The sequence below is a fragment of the Festucalex cinctus genome, chromosome 4, assembly GCF_051991245.1.
Source record: "Festucalex cinctus isolate MCC-2025b chromosome 4, RoL_Fcin_1.0, whole genome shotgun sequence".
In the NCBI taxonomy this organism is placed as follows: domain Eukaryota; kingdom Metazoa; phylum Chordata; class Actinopteri; order Syngnathiformes; family Syngnathidae; genus Festucalex; species Festucalex cinctus.
The window spans coordinates 15196206-15217841 of record NC_135414.1 but is presented as its reverse complement, the minus strand read 5'-3'; the positions used below and the strand labels follow the sequence as shown (position 1 = coordinate 15217841).

The window sequence follows — 21636 nt, the reverse complement described above, 5'->3', positions numbered from 1 at the left end:
TATTAATATTCATTTATTTGGATTTAATGTCTAAATAATATAATTTATTTATTTACTTTTACAATGTTACACAAAAAAAATGTGTCAGTTTATAAAATGAACCTAATGTGACTGACTGACATGGCAATAATGTTTAAAAAAAACACACAAATTTGTTCACAGAAAGTCCTCTGTTAAGAAGACATTTGTATTTGTTTAAAAAAAAATACACTAAAGTACTCACTGTGAAGAAGAAACCAGTTTAAATACTGTGTTTCAGTGATGGTACAAAATGAAACTATTTTTTCATTGAAAAAACATCAGTTTATGTCTTTATTTGTTTTTTTGTAGATTATCGTGGACTTATTACCTGACCAATATATTGATAATCGCGGATATTGTCATATCGCGAGATAATTGTTATCGTGAGCCTTGTATCGCATATCGTATAGTATCGTGAGGTACCCAGAGGTTCCCACCCCATTCCACATATGGCTTTGGATTTGTGTCATATTTGATACATCTGGTCACAATGCTTTAAATTCATTCATTTATAACTGTCAAAAATGTAATAATAAAAAGACATCAAACATAATAGTATTTCCAAAAATCAGAAAGAACATTTCCCACTGTTAATAGTATAGGTGTCTCTCCTTTCTCAACCTGGGGCGATCTTACAAGGTCACTGGAAAAGCCATCAGCTGGGTGATACTGCCCTCTAATGGAAGTACAATGCATGTGTCAGATCATATACGTCAGGGTTTTAATGGGAAAAAAATGATTATACTCATGAAATAGAGGGCTCAAAATGTCTTGTATTTAATATGATACATTTGGCTTTATAGGGTTTTAATTTTATTGGAAAAAACTTCTTATGACAGGGTGTAATATGGACTGCTATTTATTAGACAAACAAAACAGAAGACACGTGATTTGCAAGAAAACGTATTTTAAAAAAGAAAAGAAAAATAGCATTAAATCTACAACAAGACTGAACCACTGCTGTTCATCAGCTGTACGCAAGTCATCACAGACAGGCTGGGCAGGGCTCCCTTCAGTACCAGTGTGACGTGTGACACACCCATCAACCTCAAAAGGAATGTTGATTTGGGGTAAGAAGTACTTTAGTTCACAGCACACTTCCTCGAAGTATTTCAACAGTAATTTGTTCTCAGAAGAATTCACTATAGGGTAAATGAACACAATGCTACATCTACTATTTAGGTGCATTGTGGTAGTACTGCAGTACTGCAATTCCCAAACACACAGGGATTGGGCATAATTCTTCCAAAAATTTCACAAATGGAAAAACGTTTCATTGACTAGCTGTAAAGGCAAGAAGCAGAAAGCTTCTAACCTTTCTGGACATATTTTCATTGAGCACTGCTGGCTGGATTTGTATAACTGGGGTAACAAAAACACCATTTTCATCCATCCATTTTCAAATTACAGTCGGAGACTAAAAGGTGAACTGATCAGCGGTCATATATAGGACAGACATTCGTCTTCATTGCATATTTATTCATGTTTTCTCACATTTTTAGCTGCCTTATCATTCTGTAATACTTGAGATGATATAAAGGGGATTGTAACCCTATTTTTAACACAAAACAAATTGTTCTTTGGCTTTTGCCCAGACAAAGTTGTTTTGAGTGAGTGAGTGAGTGAGTGAGTGAGTGAGTGAGTGAATAAAAAGTTAGAAAACAAGCAAGTTCTTTTAGTGTTTTGTATTTATATTAATTGACTTCTTAAGCTTCTGACCAAAGCAGACAAATGTTAGCAAATGCTTCTTGCTGTGTTCATATGATGTAATTCCACCTTAAAACTACAGGGGGAGCCATAGCGGAATACATGTCCCCTACTCGTGCTTTTAAGTGCCTCTATCATTATTTAATTTGAATTGTACACATGGCACACTATGAACAAGCAGATCTTATCTCACTGAAATTAAAGGTATTAATTGGAGTGTTATTAATCAGCAGGTGTTCAATTACATGAAGCAGGGAGTCAGTCATAAGTGAGAGGTGCTAATAATGTGAAGCTGTGCAACTCTGGACACGAGCAATGTAACATTACTCCATAGCAAAGACAGCAGATGATACTCTCAGCATGACAGATTCACATTTTTTTTAAATATTGGATTCCAGTTTAAATAAGCAGAAATATTGAATGGCCTTTTCATGTAGTCAAAGTAGCAACATATTAAAAATAATTGTGTATTATCTGTTTTTTTTAAATTAGTACATTTTTAGACAAAATGACAAAAAAGCATAATTGGAATGTGGGTCTCACTTGATGGAAGCAGCATTTAAAATGAGTGCATTCATCGTGTCAATTGACACTGACATACTTGAAAACGTGTTCACAAGTAAAGTGTAGAAATTGGTTGAGCTAAAATTTAAGTCCAGTCGTCTTTAAAAAACAAAAACGAAAAGTAAACATCTGTACATATGCCATCTGCGTGCACAACAGCAGCTAGGTCCGGACCTCAAATGGCTCACTTCTGGGTCCAAGAAAAAAAAAAAAAAAAAAAAATGCAATAACGTTGTCTTTTGAAAAAGACAAAAGTGATGTAACAGTCTTGTGTTGTATTTTTACAATAATGTAGAAATTCTCTTGAAGTGACAAAACGTGTGCACCTATTCACTGTGTCGTCCATCAGTGGCAGTTCACCGCTTCTGTTCACTTTGGCAATTCATACCGTCAAGTCTTCATTAAGCCTGTGACATCAAGTCATATTCGTCCGTTTCACAGCAACGTGAGTCCCTGACCTGTGAACCACGTGACCTCCATCCGTGACACCTCGACGGGGCGTCCCTGCAGAGGAATGGCCTCCATGCTGCCCGTCAGACGCTGACGGTGACGTGACGGGAGGACGGCGAGCGTCGCTTGATGCGGGATCGACGCGGTCTGGAATCATTTTGGCAGCTGCACAAGGGGGCCAGCAGCAGCCAGAGGTAGAGGATCACGCAGGCCCAGCACGACGACATCTTCACCCAGAAAGTCGACCAGCTCCCGTGGGTGAAGGTGGTCTCCAGCACTGCCGACTCATAGCTGGAGGAGGCAACGCGCTTCAAGGTTTAGCGACATCAAAACCAGCTCAGAAATCACATTATGGTTTTTGAGTGACAAAAGAGTGGAGCACGATGCGCAGGGCTGGACTGGCCATCTGGCAAACAGGGCAGATGCCTGGTGGGCCGATGTCTTATGGGGCCGATGTGGTGCTATTCAATTATATTTTCCTCCATTTTACCACAAGAGACCAGCCTGCAATTTTGAGGGAGCAAACTGAACTGAGGGCTAATTATTTGGGCCAGTCCAGTTTACAGTATGTACAGAACAAGCTGACAGATATTGTTAACTTAAAGCTACTGAACACAGAAAATTGAATTTCAAATCACTATTGCCACCTGTGCCCGAAAAATTTAACTGCGTTTTCCCAATGCACAGATGACATCACATCCGCAAACAGAAGGCGGGAAATTCGAACCCAGATCCAGCCTGAAAACTATTGGCTAGAGGCTTACATAAATTCCAATTATGAACAGCTAAGGCATTAATCTAAATCTAAATTAAAAATATTTCAGTCATAACTGGTCCAATTAAAAGGCTATTGTGAACATATTTTGGATAAAATTTCAAAATGCAGCTTTAGATAACTGGAAATGTTTGAGAAAGTCCTCTCAACCCACGTTCAAACAACACAATTTTTCAAAACTGAGGCACATTTCGGTAATGAGAGATTATGTGCAAAGAGTCCATTCCATCACAATAAGTCCACACTTTACGAAAGGGAATGCTGACCAGCAAAGCAAAGCTTTCATTGACTGACCTGAACCAGTTGGTGAGGGTCATCATGACATAAAGTGAGGCCAAGAAGAAGACGAAATGGAAGAAGAAGTAGCTGTAGGCCACTCTCTGCGTCTCATTATGAATAACCTTCTGACAGCCCTTGTTGTCGTCATCAATCACAAACTCTTCCTCGACTGAAAAACGATGGAAAGAAGACGATATAAAGGGACACGATGAACCAAGCCACAAAGCAGAAAACAGCAAAATAGAAAAGTTTGACAACATTTAGCAATACGCCATACATCTCCTTCCCACAAAACTACTTGACATGATTCTGTTGTCAAGGTGAGGCGTGATAACTGCCATAATACAAACCTTCCTCTTCCTCAGGGCAGCAGAAACAGCAGGTGGCCTTCTGGAACTCATAACGGTAAACTTTAATCATCCAAAATGGACCAAACACCTCTGCAAGGTAGGATGCTTCATTGCTGAGGAAACAGAACCCATTCATTTACACAGCTTGCTTTCTTAAAGTAATGCTTAACAACTCTGTACTTTTTCTACAGTCTTGTATGATGTGATCGACATGTATGACGTGTCCTTACCATGCAAAAAGAACACAGCAGTACATGATTGCAGCTCCGATTATGGCCACAGCATTGCCCTCATTCTGGATCCCATCCTGCCCAACGCTGGGGTAACATACTGTCATGTTCATGCCCTGATACACAACTAACACAGAGAAGAACACAGACGGTTTAAAATATGTATGGCGCCTCATAAAGGCAGACATGTCTTTTGGATACTTTTTAGAGTTTTTGACCTGGGAAATATCAGATTAAAATGTACCATTATTAACTCATTCACTCCCAAAGACGTATTTATACGTTTTTTAGGTTTTTGTTTGCTAGAGTTTTTGTATGAAGGCTTTGATGCAGTTTCTGAAGTGGAAGCTGAAAGCGATGGTAATTATTACAAAAAAAAGTGTGCTTCATCTGTTTCATAATGAAACAGATGAAGCACACTTTTTTTTTTTTTTTTTTTGTAATAACTACTATCACTTTAAGCGACCACTTCAGGTCAGAAACTGCATCAAAGCCTTCATACAAAAACTCTAGCAAACAAAAACCTAAAAAACGTATAAATACGTCTTTGGGAGTGAATGAGTATCTTAAAGAAACAAATATTTCTCAGAACCACAATCATCTGCGTTGACCAGGGGTCAGCAACCTTTCCTGTCAAAAGAGCCATTTTAGGCCAAATAAATAAGAAAAAATCTGTCTGGAGCCGCAAAGCCTTTGAACGTTCTAACGAATGAAACAGTGCTTTCGTATTAGTCTAATGTACTGAGGGCCCAAAAGATAATAAAAACTGCACCATAACAGAAAATAGGCAGCATCTGATACTTTGAGATTCATTTTCTTCTACCTTCCGGCTTCTGTTTTTGTTCTGTTTATTTTTTTGTGTGTGTAATTTATCAGGTTTTTCATTCCTTTTTGTCAAATTTCTGACATTTTTGGCAATTGTATGCAAATGTTATGGTAAATTTCTGCCTCTCTTCTTCCTTTTTTGGACATTTTATGGCAATTTTGTGGACTTTATATGGTAATTTTCTGCCTTCTTTTGTTTTTGAACATTTTATAGTTACTTTTTGAACATTTTCTTTTCTGCCCTTTTAAAATAAATTTTCTTTTTTTTTTCAATTGTGTGTAGATTATTGTATATGGTAATTTTACATTTTTCTTTTTCCTTTTTGGATATTTTATGGTCACTTTTTAAAAAAAAATCACTTTTTCATCTACCTTTTGTCTCTTTCTGACAACTTACAAATTTGGACTTTGACATTTTTTAAATATTTAATTATTCATTTTTCAATCTAAATTGTGAATTCAGTCATAGAATGTTTTATCTTAAAAAATCAAATAAATATGTGAAAAAATATATATTAATTTTTACTTTTTTTAATTTTTTTTTTTTTTTTTTTTTTTTTTTTTTTTTTTAAGAGATCCAGAGGACAAGAGAAGGGACTAAAGAGCCACATGTGGCTCCAGAGCCGCATGTTGCAGACACCTGGTATTGACCAAGCATTTAAAACATGCAAGCAATTTGTCATCACAGGAAAAACCCGTCCAAGAAACATACTTTGTAAAAGTAACAAAAAATAACAAGTAGTTGTTCAAAATGTAAAAATGTCAGTCATGCACCACTTGACATGTTAAAGATTATTCTGTTGTCACTCCAATCTTTTTAAATGCATTGCACAAAATTTGACCTCTTCATTTCACCCATCACATACTTTGACACGTTATCAAGAATGGGGGAGCATGTCTTACTTTCTGTCTTTTCCATTGCATCTTTGATAGTGGGTTTTTTTTTGTGTGTGCATGTGTGTGTGTGGTCATAGAGCACAATAAGCCTTCCGGGGACAGATAGCGGAACAAAGACCTGAGTCGATAACATTTGGTTAACGTATATATACAGTAACTACAAATATGCTGTAATCTAATAAAGGTCGGGAAAATGGAAATATTGGACTTTGAGAATGAACCTAAATGTTAAAAAGTCGTTTTTTTCTGTACAATCTTTCACTGAAGCTGTGCTTTCGTCACCTGCATGAAACCGACTAATTGCAGTTTTTATCCAACATGTAATGAGTTTTGTGCCTCTGTTATTATGTTGTCAATGGATTCAAGTGGAATGCGAAACAAATATCCGTCAGTCTGGTCTCGCCACAGGCCACCAGCCCAGCATGCGTGTCAGAGCACATCTCATCTCAGATTATCTGTATGTGTGTATGTGCTGGTGTGTGAACACCTATGTGCGTGCCACCTTTGAAAAGGGGCCTCTGAAAAGAAGTTTCACTCGAGTCGCACATATATGGAATGACCGAGAACAAGAAATTGAAAATTAGAAGAAGAGAAAATGGAATGGTATTGGTGACTACTCAGTACTCATACTGGGAAAACAAGTGGAATCATTCATCCCTAGTTTTTACGAATCCTGACAGCACCCCTGAATGCAGCATTATAGCACTCCACCTATCCATGGCTGAAGTGCCCTTGAGCAAGGCACCGGATCAATTAGTTGCTCTCAGTGTGCACGTGTGCGTGCACGTGCCTCTTTGCTGCATTCACAAATGAATGAAAGCAGAAGACACATTTTGTGACTATTCATGCAGTGCGTGAATTAGTGATGAATGGAAATAATTCTTCTTGTCTTCCTCAGTTCCGTTGATCTCACCTTTTTCAGGAGGCCGACTGGACAATGCAGAAAAAGTGAGATACATGACATAACAGCTGATGATGGAGGCCTGAAGGAGCCCGGATCGTGGTTGCTCTGCAAAGACATAAATATACATATTTTGTACATTTCAAACAAGTTAAAAATAATTTATGTATAAAATGTGTGTAAAACTGATGTATTTTGACATTGTTCTTGACCTCACAAAAGTTAGCGGAAAAAAACAGCACTGTTATAATCCAATGAAAATGAATATGTTGATTAGAATTAACACAGTCCTGAAATAAATGTATGTTTACAATAGTGTTAAATCATATTGCTAAGCTGTTTAAAAGCAAATCATTTGTTTTTATTTAAGATTGTTCAATGGCTCCTGTATGCCCCAAAATGTCAAAATATTGAAGATGAATGTTTCTTGGCAGCTGATCTTTAAAGAGGAAGTCAACTGAATAATTTTCTTGACAATAATATGTTCTATGTGACCCCTCTAGTGTAAACACAGCAAATTGTATTTGTGGAACATGAACTAAGCAGCAAAAAGCATTCTTTTTTTTCCCATCTCAGGTGGCGGGCATTTTGCAACTTGCTGCTGACTGAAAATGACATCATAGTTGCTCAAGGCTCGGGTAACAACCACAGTCACGTGTTTTCTGAGTTTGGTCATGTGACAGCTGCAAGCTGAGCCGTGATTGTTCGTTGTGTCTAAGCAACTGTGATGTCATTTTCAGTCAACTGCAAGTGGTAAAATGGCCGCACCCTGAGATGGATCAAAACAGCTGGATTTTGCTGATTAATTCATATTCCACTAGCGTTTGGAAAGTTCATTTTCTACATGAGCTAGTTCAAAGTTCAGCTCACAAATTTTAAAATGACCTAATTCAGTTCATAGTTCATTATAATTGAATTTTTTTTAAAGAGGAAGTCAACCTTAAACATTGTTTGACAACGATACGTTATATGTGAACTCACTAGTGTAAACATGAAATTCTGATTAATATTACATTTGTGGAATATGAGTTATGAAGCAAAATGCAGACTTTTTTCTCCATCTCAAGGGGCGGCCATTTTGGCACTTGCTGTCGACTGAAGATGACATCACAGTTGCTCAGGTCTCAGGCAACGACCAATCACAGCTCATCTGTTTTCTGAAGATGAGCTGTGATTGGTTGTCACCTGAGACCTGAGCAATAATGATGTCATCTTTAGTCGATTTTGTTGCTTAACTAACGCAATATTAACCAAAATATCACATTTAGTCTAGTAGGGCTGTGCATAACATATAATTGTAAAAAAAAAAAAAAAAATGGGCTGACTTCTCCTTTAAACTAATTTCATCAATCCAGAAATGAACTAGTTCATAGTTCAACTGTTCATTGGCCTCAGAAGGAACTTGTTCACAGAAATGCTCACAAAGCAAAAATACACAATGTTCAGCTCACGTTTGCCCAAAATCTGAAGACTTCATGAACTTTCGTTCATTGAACTCGTTCAGGTATAACACTGTGTTTCACAAATGCAATATTAATCAGAATATCGGGTTTAGACTTGTGGGGCTGCATAGAATATATCACATTATTGTGCAATTTTTGGGTTGACTTCTCCTTTAAATCCAACATGTTCAGGTACAACAAGCCTGCTGTGAAAAACAGATATTAGCCTTCATCTAATTATTATTATTATCTGCAGCGGCAGTAGTTTCAGTAGAGGGCATGTTTGCATAGCTGGCAAACGTGTTATTTAGCGACCGTGAGTCGATGACAGACGTACAAGCGTATTTCACGGACTCACTCTGTTTTACGCAGGGCGTGACAGCAATGAAGGACATGAGGCAGCAGAGTCCCAAGTTGATCCACAGCAGGGCCTTGTTGAATTGGCAGGCGATGGGGTGTGTGTAGTATTTGTACATGAAGGTGAAGGCCATCGTGGCGATGGTGTAAAAGAAAAGGGTGGCGCACATCACCGCTAAATACCAACGTTTATTTTCTGCGGCTCCAGTAAGCCTAAAAGCAGGATAGAGGACAGTTGAGGTAAAAGATGCACATCACAGAACTTATAGTTCATCAATCATGGATGTTTTTTTTTTTTATGTCATAAATTGCATGCGCATATTTAATAATCTCATTGCTATTGTAGCCCTAAAATCTTTTTCATAGAACAGTCACTTCTAACAAAAATAACTGCTGTTGCTATGGTCAACCCAGATTGCCAGATTACTTTTGAGCAGACATTATCTCGAGCATTACTGTCCAATTTGGGTGCAGTGCCTTTTTAATGGCTTAGTTTGAATGGGAAAATTGAGGATTTGCCTTGGGAAAAAGTCCTGAATGAATAAATCCTCTTAGCGGCACTGTCACTGCAGATGTGACTCAGGATGGAGTACAGAAAAACAGCAAATAGAATCTGAGACAATGGCTGCCAACTGAATGAAGAACAAAAGTGACACGCCCTTCGAAACATAGCGCTGGGAGAGGATTTCTTTGTCATAAAAAAAAAAAAAAAAGCCTGTTTATAGGGCCACATTTGTAAGCAACATGCACTCGTGGTATGAGCAGCAGTGGAATATGTGGGTTGCACCATTGTACAAATCACAAGATGTTCTCTGCCAATATCAAAACGATTAATTTGGTCATTCCACTGACTTGTTTGATGTTTGATAGATTGGATGCGTGAACTTTTAAAGGGGAAGTCAACCCCCAAATTATTTTTATTTAATCTACAACACGGTAGCTGACATTAGAGTTGTGCTCAGGCAATGACCAATCACGGCTCACCTGTTTTCTGAAGCTGAGTCATGATTGGTCATTATCTAAACCCTGAGCAACTCGACAGCAAGTGACAAAATGGCGATCTCTGAGATGGATTTTGCTGCTTAAACCATATTCCACATACACAATATGTTTAGACTATGGGCGGCACATACAACATATTATTGTAAAGACAATTAGATCGACTTCCACTCTAATAAACAAGACATTTTGGGTATTTATAAGTTTATTCATTTAACAATCAGGAATCTTGAAGATCTAAACAAGAGGTGTCCAAATCTTTTTCTTTGAGGGCCTCATATAGAAAAATGGAGGATACCGAGGTCACAAATTCTTGTACCTTAATCTTTGTCAAGTTATTTTGAAAAACTGTTACATACCAGCTTTCTGTTGAAGGTGATTTAGTCAAATAGTTTAGGATTTGTTCACCTCATACTTTGACAATTAAATTCACACTCACCAGTTTTTGTTCCAGGTATGTGCAAAAGCTGTAATGAGGATAAGTTGGATGAGGATGAAGGCAAATCCTCCCACCACACCAACGTAATGCCAAGCTGAATATCAGGGGGGGGGGGAAAAAAAAAAAAACATGTCACGATGTTTTTTGACAAGGTCACACCACACAACCGTGTACTCTTGTTCATCAAGCATCAATTCACTACTAAGGCTATCATTTGCTGCCCTCTAGCAGGAATATAAAGGAGGTACAGTAGAATTCTTTCTCACCATGGAGGAATGACTCTGTTGGAATGAAGAAGGCAGCAGCACACATCCCAAGCAATGTGATAAGTTTCAGGAACCAGAAACTGAGTGATGAAATAAAGAAAACAAAAACGTTCATTTATAAGTGACATACACAAGGGTATAAGTAGCTCTTGTTATTATCATTATTATTATTATTATTATTATTATTATTATTATTATTATTATTATTATTATTATTATTATTATTATTATTATTAGCTATTTTTGCTCTAACTATCCTATTTGGTGAATTATGCTTCATCTCAGGATTCTAAAGATGTGTTGTTGATAGCATTAAATAATAATAATAATAATAATAATAATAATAATAATAATAATAATAATAATAATAATAATAATAATTTTGCCAACTATAAATGGTAAAAACTCACTGAGGTTTTATAATACATTTAACAGAGCAGATTATCATAAAGTGACACAATCATGGCCTAAAGGTGAGTTGGCATTATGTGTATAATACTACTGTTTACTAATGATTTATGAAGAATTTAGCACATCCTTATGAATTTTATTTCAAAACAAATTGAAAAACCTTTAAATATAGGATATGTGTGTGTGCTGTTGCTTTAAATGACAACTTGCCTTTTTATGGAGCACAATTTTTTGTAACCTCTTATTTTTTGCTGTGAAATTTTGCAACTGAACAAGTACATGATTTAAACATAAAATATTTGTTAGATGTTAGAATTATCTGGTATTAAAATACCTTTATTGTATCACATAATTACAGATTGAACTTTCATTATAATTAAGAAACATTTGCATACGAAAACACTGCAGCTTTTATAACTTCCGCATGATACTTTTTTTTTTTTTTTTTACCCCCCCTGTTGAAAAGTTGCCGTCAGGGCACGAGGTCATTACCCCCCAGTAGCCCACTATGTGCTCCATAACCTTTGCCAAAGAACCTGAAATCTTTCATCAAGGCCCAGATAAGACTACTACTCTGAGCAGATTAACGGCAGAGACGGCCAGCAACCCAGCATGTCAAAACCTAATCCCAAACACGTCACAGCTCTAATCGACCGGGCGGGTGAGGAAAGTGTGACAACAAAGAGGTTAAAATAGACCAGCTGGAGGTCAGGTGAGGAGTAGAGACAAACACTTTCCACTTATAGATTGTAGTAAAGCACACCTTTTATGGCTAACGAGGTTACTGTACATCGTAACTAAAGTCACAGCAGAACAAAATCTGACAGTGTTGTTAAAATTCATAACGGCTTGAGAGCAGCAAAACTGCAAAATTCCTCAATTCCAAATTTTCTATTTGACTTTATTTTCTTTTTCTCTTTTATTGTAAGGCATTACCTGTTTACAGTATTTATATTGAAAGTGTTTTGGTCCAGTTAAATGAACATGTCTATTTCTTTCATTTTTCAAAAATATTTTTCGGAGTCATATTTTGAAGAGCAAAAGATGAGATGAACAGCATCATCACTGACCCATTGTGTATGAGTGCTCTGAAGTCCTGACTCGACTTGACATCTACAAGGAAGATGGCCATCATTAGGTAGAAACAGGACGTGCCAAAGCAGACTCTGTAGACTGCTGAGTAGCCTACAAGCATTTCACAGTGACCTCCACCATGCGCCTGATCACACACCATGTTAAAGAAAGGCACCTGAAACAAACACAAACAGTACATCACTCTCCACGTAAGAACATTACCACAGTCTTAATTGAATGTGGTGGATGTTGATTCAAATAGAAGACACCCTGAATAAAACACACACAAAAACTTGCAGAGTTGTTAGTCAAAGGCTTACAGGTAATTAACATTCTGTTCCATCTTCTGTTTCTTGTCCTCATTTCTCTTGAGGCTGATGTCAGGGTGAAAACGAAACAAGTAGGGATTCCCTAACAGGCTTTCTTTTCACACATAGACCAATAACATGTCATTCAAAATGTCTTTATATTTACAAAAATTATATTACAAAAATTGAAAAGTTAGGCTTACCATAGGCATGTGGTTTAATCCTAAGAGTCATTTCGGGATGTTCAATACCATTTCTTTTCCAGACTGATACCAGTACACAGTAAATTTTGTAGAGTAAATTTTACTCTAAAAAAGACTATATTCAGTCCCAGTCTAAACAGAGTAAACTTTATACTCGTAAGAGTAAAATATTCAAAAAAACAAACAAAAAAAAACCTTTATGTGACTCTGTTTACTTATTTAGAGTGGGAATGAATGTAGTCTTTTCAGAGCAAAATTTACTATACGAAATTTACTGTGTCCGAGTACTTACCTCTTGAGTAGTCACCGATATCAATACCATGTCCCAATATCACTAGTACTTTTGATACAAATAATTTTAAAGAAAGACCTATTTATCCCCATATAGCATATTTTCCTTATAATTGCATGAAATTAATAGGAATTTTCTATTCATCTCATTTTTAGCTCCTGTTTGTAAAATGGCCACAAGAGGGTGGTCACGAGTCCCATTACCAGGAAAGAAGGTCGGGTATTGGTCCAATAAAGATACTTGACATCAGTACTTGCCCATCCCTATAGCACTAGTCTGTTACTCCATCTTTCTTGCTGCTTTATGTGACTGCAGCCAGTCACATGCCATCAAGGACACAACATGTCCATGGGAAAAAAAAACAAACAGTTCTATGAGAAAAAGAGCTGTACAAAGATTTAAAGATCAGCTTTGTCTGACAATGAGAACTTAAATTTATGGTGCTAAGAACTGCATCAAAATATTAGAAATACTAGAGCAGGTATATGGAATTGTAAATTACATTAATAAAAAACAATAACAATATCGCGGCTACTTTTGCCTTGCCTTGCCTTGCCTACTTTTGAGTACATAAAAACGCAACACTGCACGTAATAATAATAATAGTAATAATAACAATAATAATACTAATAATAATAATAATAATTATTATTATTATTATTATTATTATTATTTTTTTATTATTATTATTATTATTATCTGCTGATAAGAAATTGCCACCAATTTCCGTACATGGATCATTTCCAAACCTGACAAACAATCAATTATAGTGAAGACCATAATAGGTGACTGAGAATCACTCGTGTGTGACACTGAAAGGGCCACATTGATGAACAACACACAAGGGTCACACCCAAGACTCACATTTTCCCTGACGAGCTCAGAGACGGTGCGTGACAGCATGAGGCAGGAGACAGCGCAGCTCATGATGTGGAAGATGGTGTACATGACCCGAGTGCTGGTGGACGATTTGACTGGAGGGCAGAAGGCACAGCAGAGCGAGCAGGGAGCAGGTCCACAGCAGCAGCATATCTGGGGAGGAGAGAACACACGTAAATATTGTAATTTGTTTGTTTGTTTGTTTGTTTGTTTGTTTGTTTGTTTGTTTGTTTGTTTGTTTGTTTGTTTGTTTGTTTGTTTGTTTGTTTGTTTGTTTCAATGATGTGTGGTCATGGTAGGCAGGAGAGGCAGAGCTTCCCTGGCCCTTCTGCTGCACTCTTCCCATAGACATACACATCCAGGGCAGATACAGAAACCCCCTGATGCATTAACATCACTCTAAAGTACGGTCCCATTAATTTCCAAATTTCTTGGTCTAACCAGATCTGTCCAAATACAGCCTGGGAGCTCCATCAGGCCCACCAAAATTTCTGACCAGCTCTCAGTGTCCATGAAGTCAAAGTAAACGGAAAATACACGTAGTGCTTTTGTTTTTAAATGTTGTGCTTTTAGCTTATGTGCACATACTAGTTGAAGCAAGTTAGCAAACAATATCTACACTTGTGTCTGTAGTGTGGCTAACATTAACATTTTTTGCTAAATCAATACATCCATTAGTCTTACGGACAGACTACTGTTACTGTTCAGCTGGTCACTTGTGAGCTGAGCTTATTAAATAGCATCTGTGCAGTGTGCATGTATAACGATGCCAGTTCACGATGTGCAAAAGTATGAAGACTTCACTCCTCAAGAACCTTAGGCAAGCTCGTAGCAGGCTGGTTAGCACATTCGACAGGGGTTTGAGTCTCAGGCCAGTAACAGAAGAATCTTGGGTCATCTTAATGGGAGTTCTGAGCCATTCCTTGCCTGATCCCTAATTTGAGTGAACTGTTTTCTTAAATACAGCTCCAGACAACTCAGCTCCTGGGATTATTAGGACACACATATCCCGGCAACATGAGAATGTGACTGCAGGAAGGGGACGAGTTTATATATGTTTAAACACCAATTTGTTAACAAGAAAATACAAAATATCCACCTTATTTCTGAGGGCTCGTATACTGTAGAGAAACAATGTAGCTTCTGCTGCCCGGTTCCCCCTATTTGTTACAATAGGTTTGGTGCTGTTTTTATTTGCCCTTTTCGAAACGATCAAAAGCCCCCGTTGACTCTTAGACAAACAAGCAAGAACAAGTTGAATCAGTGACTAAAAAAGCAATGTTTCAAACTGGTACACCAGACAAGGAAAAGGGAATGTTGTTGTGAAATGTTAATTTTCAACGCTTATTCGCTATAAGGGCTCAGGCAACGACCAATCACAGCTCACCTGTTTTCTGAAGCTGTGCTGTGATTGGTTGTTACCTGAGACCTGAGCAACACTGATGTCATCTTCAGTTGACAGCAAGTGGCAAAATGGCCGCCCCCCTGAGATGGATGAAAAAGGCTGGATTTTGTTGCTTAACTCATATTCCACTAATGCAATATTAATCAAATACCATATTTATACTAGTGGGGCTACATAGAACATATTGTCAATAAAATTAATACGCATGAATGCAAGTGGGGGTGTCTGTCTATCTCAGTCCTGGATTTGACTGGTGGCCAGTCCACTGTAACAGCTTTCTCAACATTTTGAGCAGGATAAGCTGTATGGAAAATATATGAATGTAAATCATTGAATCACTGGTATTTTTTTCTTATGTTATGCCACAGCACAATAACCATAATTGTTATAAGTTTACAATACAATCCAACATATTTTAATTTGCAGTATAAATGGTTAAAATAAAAGTAGCACAATCAGCAAACCGAGGCAAGCGTCGAGCCATACACAACAGTTTATGATCAATAACATCATGTTAGTGCAATGGGTCCAGATACGCACATCACGTGTCAGTCATAATCTAATGGATAAGGCAGAGAAGATTATCCATTACCTTATCACGGAAAGGAGTGATGGATGAATACGGAGTTCTGATTGAGTACTGGTGTCAAATTATTGGATTGTGGTAGATATGTGGCTAAGTAGGTCATCATTTCATGATTTTAGATGGAAAACATTTTTGGGGATACATTGAATTACACATGACATCTAACAAACAATTGATTATCCTTCGCTGTCCTCTTTAATCCAGCAATCTGAAATCAAGTCATTTTATCTGCATTTGACAAACAGCTGATTCACCAGATCCAAATAAAATGTTACAGTCTGTAAGAACTGTCACATTCGCAAACAGTATTTGATGTTTTCATTCCTCAACATTTTGCAGAGCGAATATGTAAGCGGTCAAGAATAGTATTGATATTTTGTGTCTTTTTAGATGAAGTATTTTTGTTTGCAAAAAGAACATTGTATTTCTACCAAATAAATAAATGATATGGCATTACATTTAAAAAATAAAAAATGTCACATGCACGGTCAACTATCATCCTCAAGTAGAGATGTTCTTTAATTTCATTTTATGTAAATGCACTTTGCACGCACCGATCTCCTGCATGGACTCAGCAAGTCCTTCCACCATGTAGGTCGCATACCTATGTCTGCACTAAATTTACATTTAATCATTTAATATTAATCAATTTACATTGATTAATAAGGGGAGCCCTGCGATTGGTTGGCAACCAGTCCAGGGTGTCCCCCGCCTACTGCCCAGAGCCAGCTGAGATAGGCGCCAGCAGCCCCCGCGACCCTTGTGAGGAATAAGCGGTCAAGAAAATGGATGGATGGAATAAGGGGAGCCGCTTCAATTGGCCCGGAGTCGGCAGTGTTCTCTCCCACAACGGCGCACAATAACACAGACACCCTCTTCCTATCTATCTAGCAAAATACCAAGTGAAATAAAACTCAAGCAATGTGCACAGTTAGACTGCGCTTGGTGCTAGACAAGTTGTGCTGTGCACAAAAATAGGGCCCCATGAAGCTATTTCATCTGGTCATAATCTCAGGTTGACCTACCTTGTTATTTTTTATGCAAAAGAATACAAAACAAAGCTTTCTTTATTTTCTACTCACAATTTGTGCTGACTGCTTTGCAAAATATGAATGTATGGAACACGGTTATAAAAACTGTTAGACTAGGGTTTGGAAATTATTAATCCTATGGTGATTCAGAGTTATGATTTCAGGATTTGGTGGGCCTATCTTAGGGTTTCTTAAGTCCAGTCTCCATTATTGTCTTGTTTTACTTACTAGCTATTAGGGATGTCACAATAAGGGCAATATCGTGATATCATGATATTAAAACTGCCACAATATCGTCGTCGTCATGTTCACAATATTTAAAAGGAACGCATCTGTTAAAAAAGTCAGGTTGATTTCCATTTGTGCAGTTCTAGCACCCTCTAGTGGCTAGTTTATTAGTGCAATTTAATTTTCATTTGGGATGTTTTGGCCTTCTATGTTTAAAATCTATGCTAATTGTCAGATGAAGGGGAACCTAATTTGCTAGTGAAGCGATCAATGTGTACTTGCATTAGCAAGTAAGTGCCTCAATATTGTTATTAGAGATTGTAGGTGGTTTATATGCATTGCTGTTATGTACAAAAGCACAATATTGTGCTTTTTTTTAGTATGAGCTCTTTTTTTTTTACAATATTGTGATCTTTTTTAAATATCGCCAACGCCCCCACAATATCGTGATAATTATCGTATCGTGACCTTCATATCGTGATAATATCGTGTCGTGATGTTTGGATATCGTTACATTCCTACTAGCTATATTTCTATGCATTTATATGCATTTTATAAATGAGGTAGCTAATTGTATTTTACATAATTAAGAGTAAAACATTAAAAAAAAGACTTACAAACAAAACCACATGGAACTCAATGTGGTGAGTCTGGTGACCCATAAGTGAGAAACATTCACAGAGAACCTGTAGCTTTCACGGAAGGGAGGAGGCTATCTTGTTTTGGGGTTCGAAGGGATGATATACTTGAAAGATCTGAAGGAGCGTGGCTTGCTGCATGCTTACTCTGCAAACAATTAGTTTTGTTGCGGAGAGTAAAGACACAAGATTTGCCGTCTCCTCAACTCATTTACTGCATTTCCAGAAGTGGCGATCCCAACCACTTCATGACATTTAAAAGTTAAGTAAATCAATTTAAAAAGTAGCTCACTACACAGAGGACTAAGGAAATCAAAAAGAATTCATATTTGACTGAAAATTAGAGGATTTGGATTATAATAATAATAATAATAATAATAATAATAATAATAATAATATAGTCTACTAATGAATATGTATCAGATAAGGTTGATTTGGTAGGTTTCTGTTAAAATTATCCCAAAAAAAAGTAAATGGGAATTTTTCATGTAAAAAAAAAAATTCATAAATCTCGAGTTAAGCTTGAAATATTTGTTATTGAGTGTGCATGGGGAAGATAACTAGCTGCTCATATGTTGACTTTACAGTCTCCTTTCATGCAACTTTTAATGAAACCGTGTCGCTCATTATTGTGTGAAAAGTGATTGATCTTCTGTATCTCTGGAAAAAAAATAAAAAATCTTGAAAATACACTATACTGTATGTTGAAAAACTGTGAAATGCATCCATCTGTGTTAATAGTTATGATGATCAAATTTTGTAATTATTCTCATGAAATGTGAAATGTTGTGAAACCAGACTTCATTTAGCACTTTATATTAATGTGGAAATATACTGTAAAAATGACATATTAGTAAGATTATTCTTTTCATATTTTGATGGAAAACATTAAAGTTCTTCTAGGATAAAACCACACCATCATTTAAAAATATCATCCAAAGCCTTGACTGCATCATATTCCTGACTTGATCAAACTTATTAAGAAGATCAGCTGTAACATTCACTGCCAGCATTGTTGCTTCTGCAGCTCTCACCTGATAGGCCACCATGTTGAGGAAGTAATTGTAGACACTGCGACGGTTCAAACCCTGGTTGGCGGACATCGTGCCTCCAGATTGCTTTTGGTCACCCACTACGACTCGGCATTTGGCCATGAATTTCCACCCGACACCGATTTTCTACAAAGTTCGTACTGTCACATCCTTAAGAGGCCAGAAGTTAGAACAGGCCTGGAACTCTTGATAGAAAAACATAATAAATAAAAAAAAAAAAAAAAATGCAGCTCAGTCCTGCAGCAGATTGTGTTTGCGTTCTCCTGATGATGGATTAGCAATAAATCAAGTTGGGCTGCATTCTCTGCAAGTAGAAACCTCAGCATGAGTGCCACTTCAGATCACGTCAGCTCCCTCGAGACAGCCTCACTGGGGAAAGAGTCCTCTTTTTTTCCCCCTCACATCCTGCGTGCTTTGGCTCTGCGGCTCTGTTGGCTGCTGCCAGAAAAGAGAGCGAGGTGGTGGCCAATGCCCAGCGCCCTCCCCCAACCCCTCACCCGATTCTACCAGGTCAGATTAGACAGAATCCGCGAGGGGGGGGGGGTGAGAAGCGGAGGCTGACAGCGACCATGTGTCACTCCCATCTGTCCCTCGCTTCCCTTCCCCCAATGTCCACCTCGCGTCTCTCTGATGGACAAAGTGGATCGTGATTACTTCACCTTTTGTCAAAATAAAATGCCCCTGTCTCTTTTTAAGATGACTGACTGCCTCCAATCTCTACCAACCCACCATATGAAACTGAATGTCACTTACATAAAGAGGATAGATAATCCCACAAGTTATCAGGTGCATTACGACCTACAATCGCTGAAGCGGACTGTACAGTATGTATCATCATGAACAATGAAGGCATGCATTAGTCAAAGTGCTTGTGAAATAGGCCAGTGACTATTTGGGATGCTATTGGCTAATAACTTACTTGATTATCATAATAGCTTTTGAGAACAATATGATTGAAGTCCACTTTTTACATTAAAAAAAATTATGCAATTTAGCATTAGCATGATGACTGTATCCACTGTGCACTGCCTTGCGTTACTCTGAATTTGTGGAATGTTTTGTTTGACACAACCCATGCTGACAGTAATAATAAAAAGTTTCAATAGAGCATTTTAGTGGATCACACATTAAAAAAAAAAAAAAAGTTTGCCACTTTCTGCGCTGAAGATGACATGTGAATTGAGAGAGCGTGTCTGGTAGCCGTTTAAATGCGCTGAGTGCAAGAAGAGAGAGTCAGATGAGATTTGGGTTAGTGTGCAGGGCAGAGCGTCTAGATAATCCTGTGGTTGTTCAGTCCTCCTTTCAGTGAGGATAACCTTCACCATCGCAGACAGGACTCTGTTGCTATGCTGTGTTACACTCATTCAAGGCTTAAAGAAGCAGAGACTGTTCTGACAAACAGCTGTGAGCTGCGTCAAGCTGTCGTTAATGCAACAAACAATAAATACAAATTGACTTTAAAAACTAATTCTCAGTGAACTCTCAAATCCATCCTATCTGCTATGTTTTAGTTTAGTTTTTATTAACCTTAGTATTAGTTTTAGCTTTTTAACTATGTTCATTGCGTTTGCAGTATTGCGCTGTGCTCCATCATAGCTATGATAATATTTTCCCATATGTGGATAAATCAGTAAATCCCCACTTTATGCTTTTCAAACTTCATACCACTGAGAACCACTGCAGGGCTACAACTTTTACAGTGTAGGGGTTAGCTAAGTCTCAAGACAGTTGACTAGCCGTCATTCTCCCACCACACAGGTGAGTGCATTGCGTGTTGGCATTAGCCGGCAAGTGTGAACTGAGGCTGGCTGCTTGCTTGCTTGTACTTGCCAAAGCAGACCCCAGAGTGTGGAGGGGGAAAAAAAGTGAGTGTTCGTAAATGTAAAGACGTTAACAGCATTTTAACACATGGAGGCAAAGAAGTTTAACTGGTCCTGTCCTGGGCAAAATGGGTTGTTTATTATGCCCCACTGTTACAGAACAGTAAGACAGAATAGCAGGATGTGACGTGACACTTTCAGTTTTGCAAAGGAAAACAACTGAAATCTCAAGGCTGGTATGGCTGTTGCATAACCAAACGCTTTTAACGTGGTATTAAGCATGTCCAAAAAGGGTACAGAATCAGTGCCAAGTGCCAACGTCTACTTTCTAGGAACTGCAGAACAACGGAGTGGTTACACTCAGCAAAGAGGATTAGACTAGCAAACACAAAAGGTGAAAACGCCGGCATCATTCCACCAAACTGGCTCCGGCCACGGAAATAACACCTCAGTTAGCACGTCAAGGACATCTATTAATTCATTTGTAAGCACTTACATTGTTGTTATAGACTTATAAAAAGGTTATGAAACTATTTAGCAATAATCATCATAATACTCTCTTAAGAATTTGAATAACTTTTCTTTCAAACTAACTATCGGAGTTGTACACTATCACAAAAGCCCCCATTCAATATGTCACCTAATATCTAACGGGATGGATCATTCCACCATGAGCGGTCGTAAACGATTTTGTCCCAGTGACAAACACATGTTGCTCAGAAAGATGCAATCAGCCGCTCATGGGCCAACATTCCTGGGGGCCCCTTTCACTGTCAGATAATTACTTCTGCCTTGTGGAAGAGAGGGAAGTGCCAATGAGGACAAACAAAAGCAAATTAGAGGCAGCAAATCACTGTTAAAAGTGCTTCATCTATGCTTTCAATAGAATTGGGCAAAAACTTTTGGCTCAAATCCAAGCTTTGGCCAGAGAAGCAACACATTCATCAGCCATATGCTGTCAGAGTATAACTATACGCCATAGTAGCATATTGAGAAATTATCACTTGGTGTTCACAATTCACACTACCTAAATATTTCACAGAGCGTATTATTAGGCGTGTCAGGCAATTACAATTTCTAGACTTAGACTTAGACTTAGACTTAGACTTAGACTTAGACTTGACTTTATTGATCCCTTTGGGATGGCTTCCTCTGGGAAATTTACATGTCCAGCAGCAATGAGAACAGATAATGAAATTTAAAAATA

The 21636-nt window shown here is 37.7% G+C and overlaps 1 protein-coding gene across 1 annotated transcript; it reads right to left on the bottom strand.

Annotated features, from left to right (window-relative positions):
* Nucleotides 1-864: 864 nt before the first annotated feature.
* On the bottom strand, nt 865-19240 carry serinc4 (serine incorporator 4). The gene is made up of 11 exons (XM_077519217.1): nt 18592-19240; nt 13655-13822; nt 11984-12162; nt 10503-10582; nt 10237-10330; nt 8800-9011; nt 7012-7107; nt 4377-4503; nt 4147-4259; nt 3812-3965; nt 865-3033 (listed from the first exon to the last, which is right to left on the bottom strand). Exons 1-11 carry the CDS (start codon nt 18709-18711, stop codon nt 2826-2828), a joined length of 1551 nt encoding a protein of 516 aa, XP_077375343.1. The 5' UTR covers nt 18712-19240; the 3' UTR covers nt 865-2825.
* Between the last annotated feature and the right edge of the window lie 2396 nt (nt 19241-21636).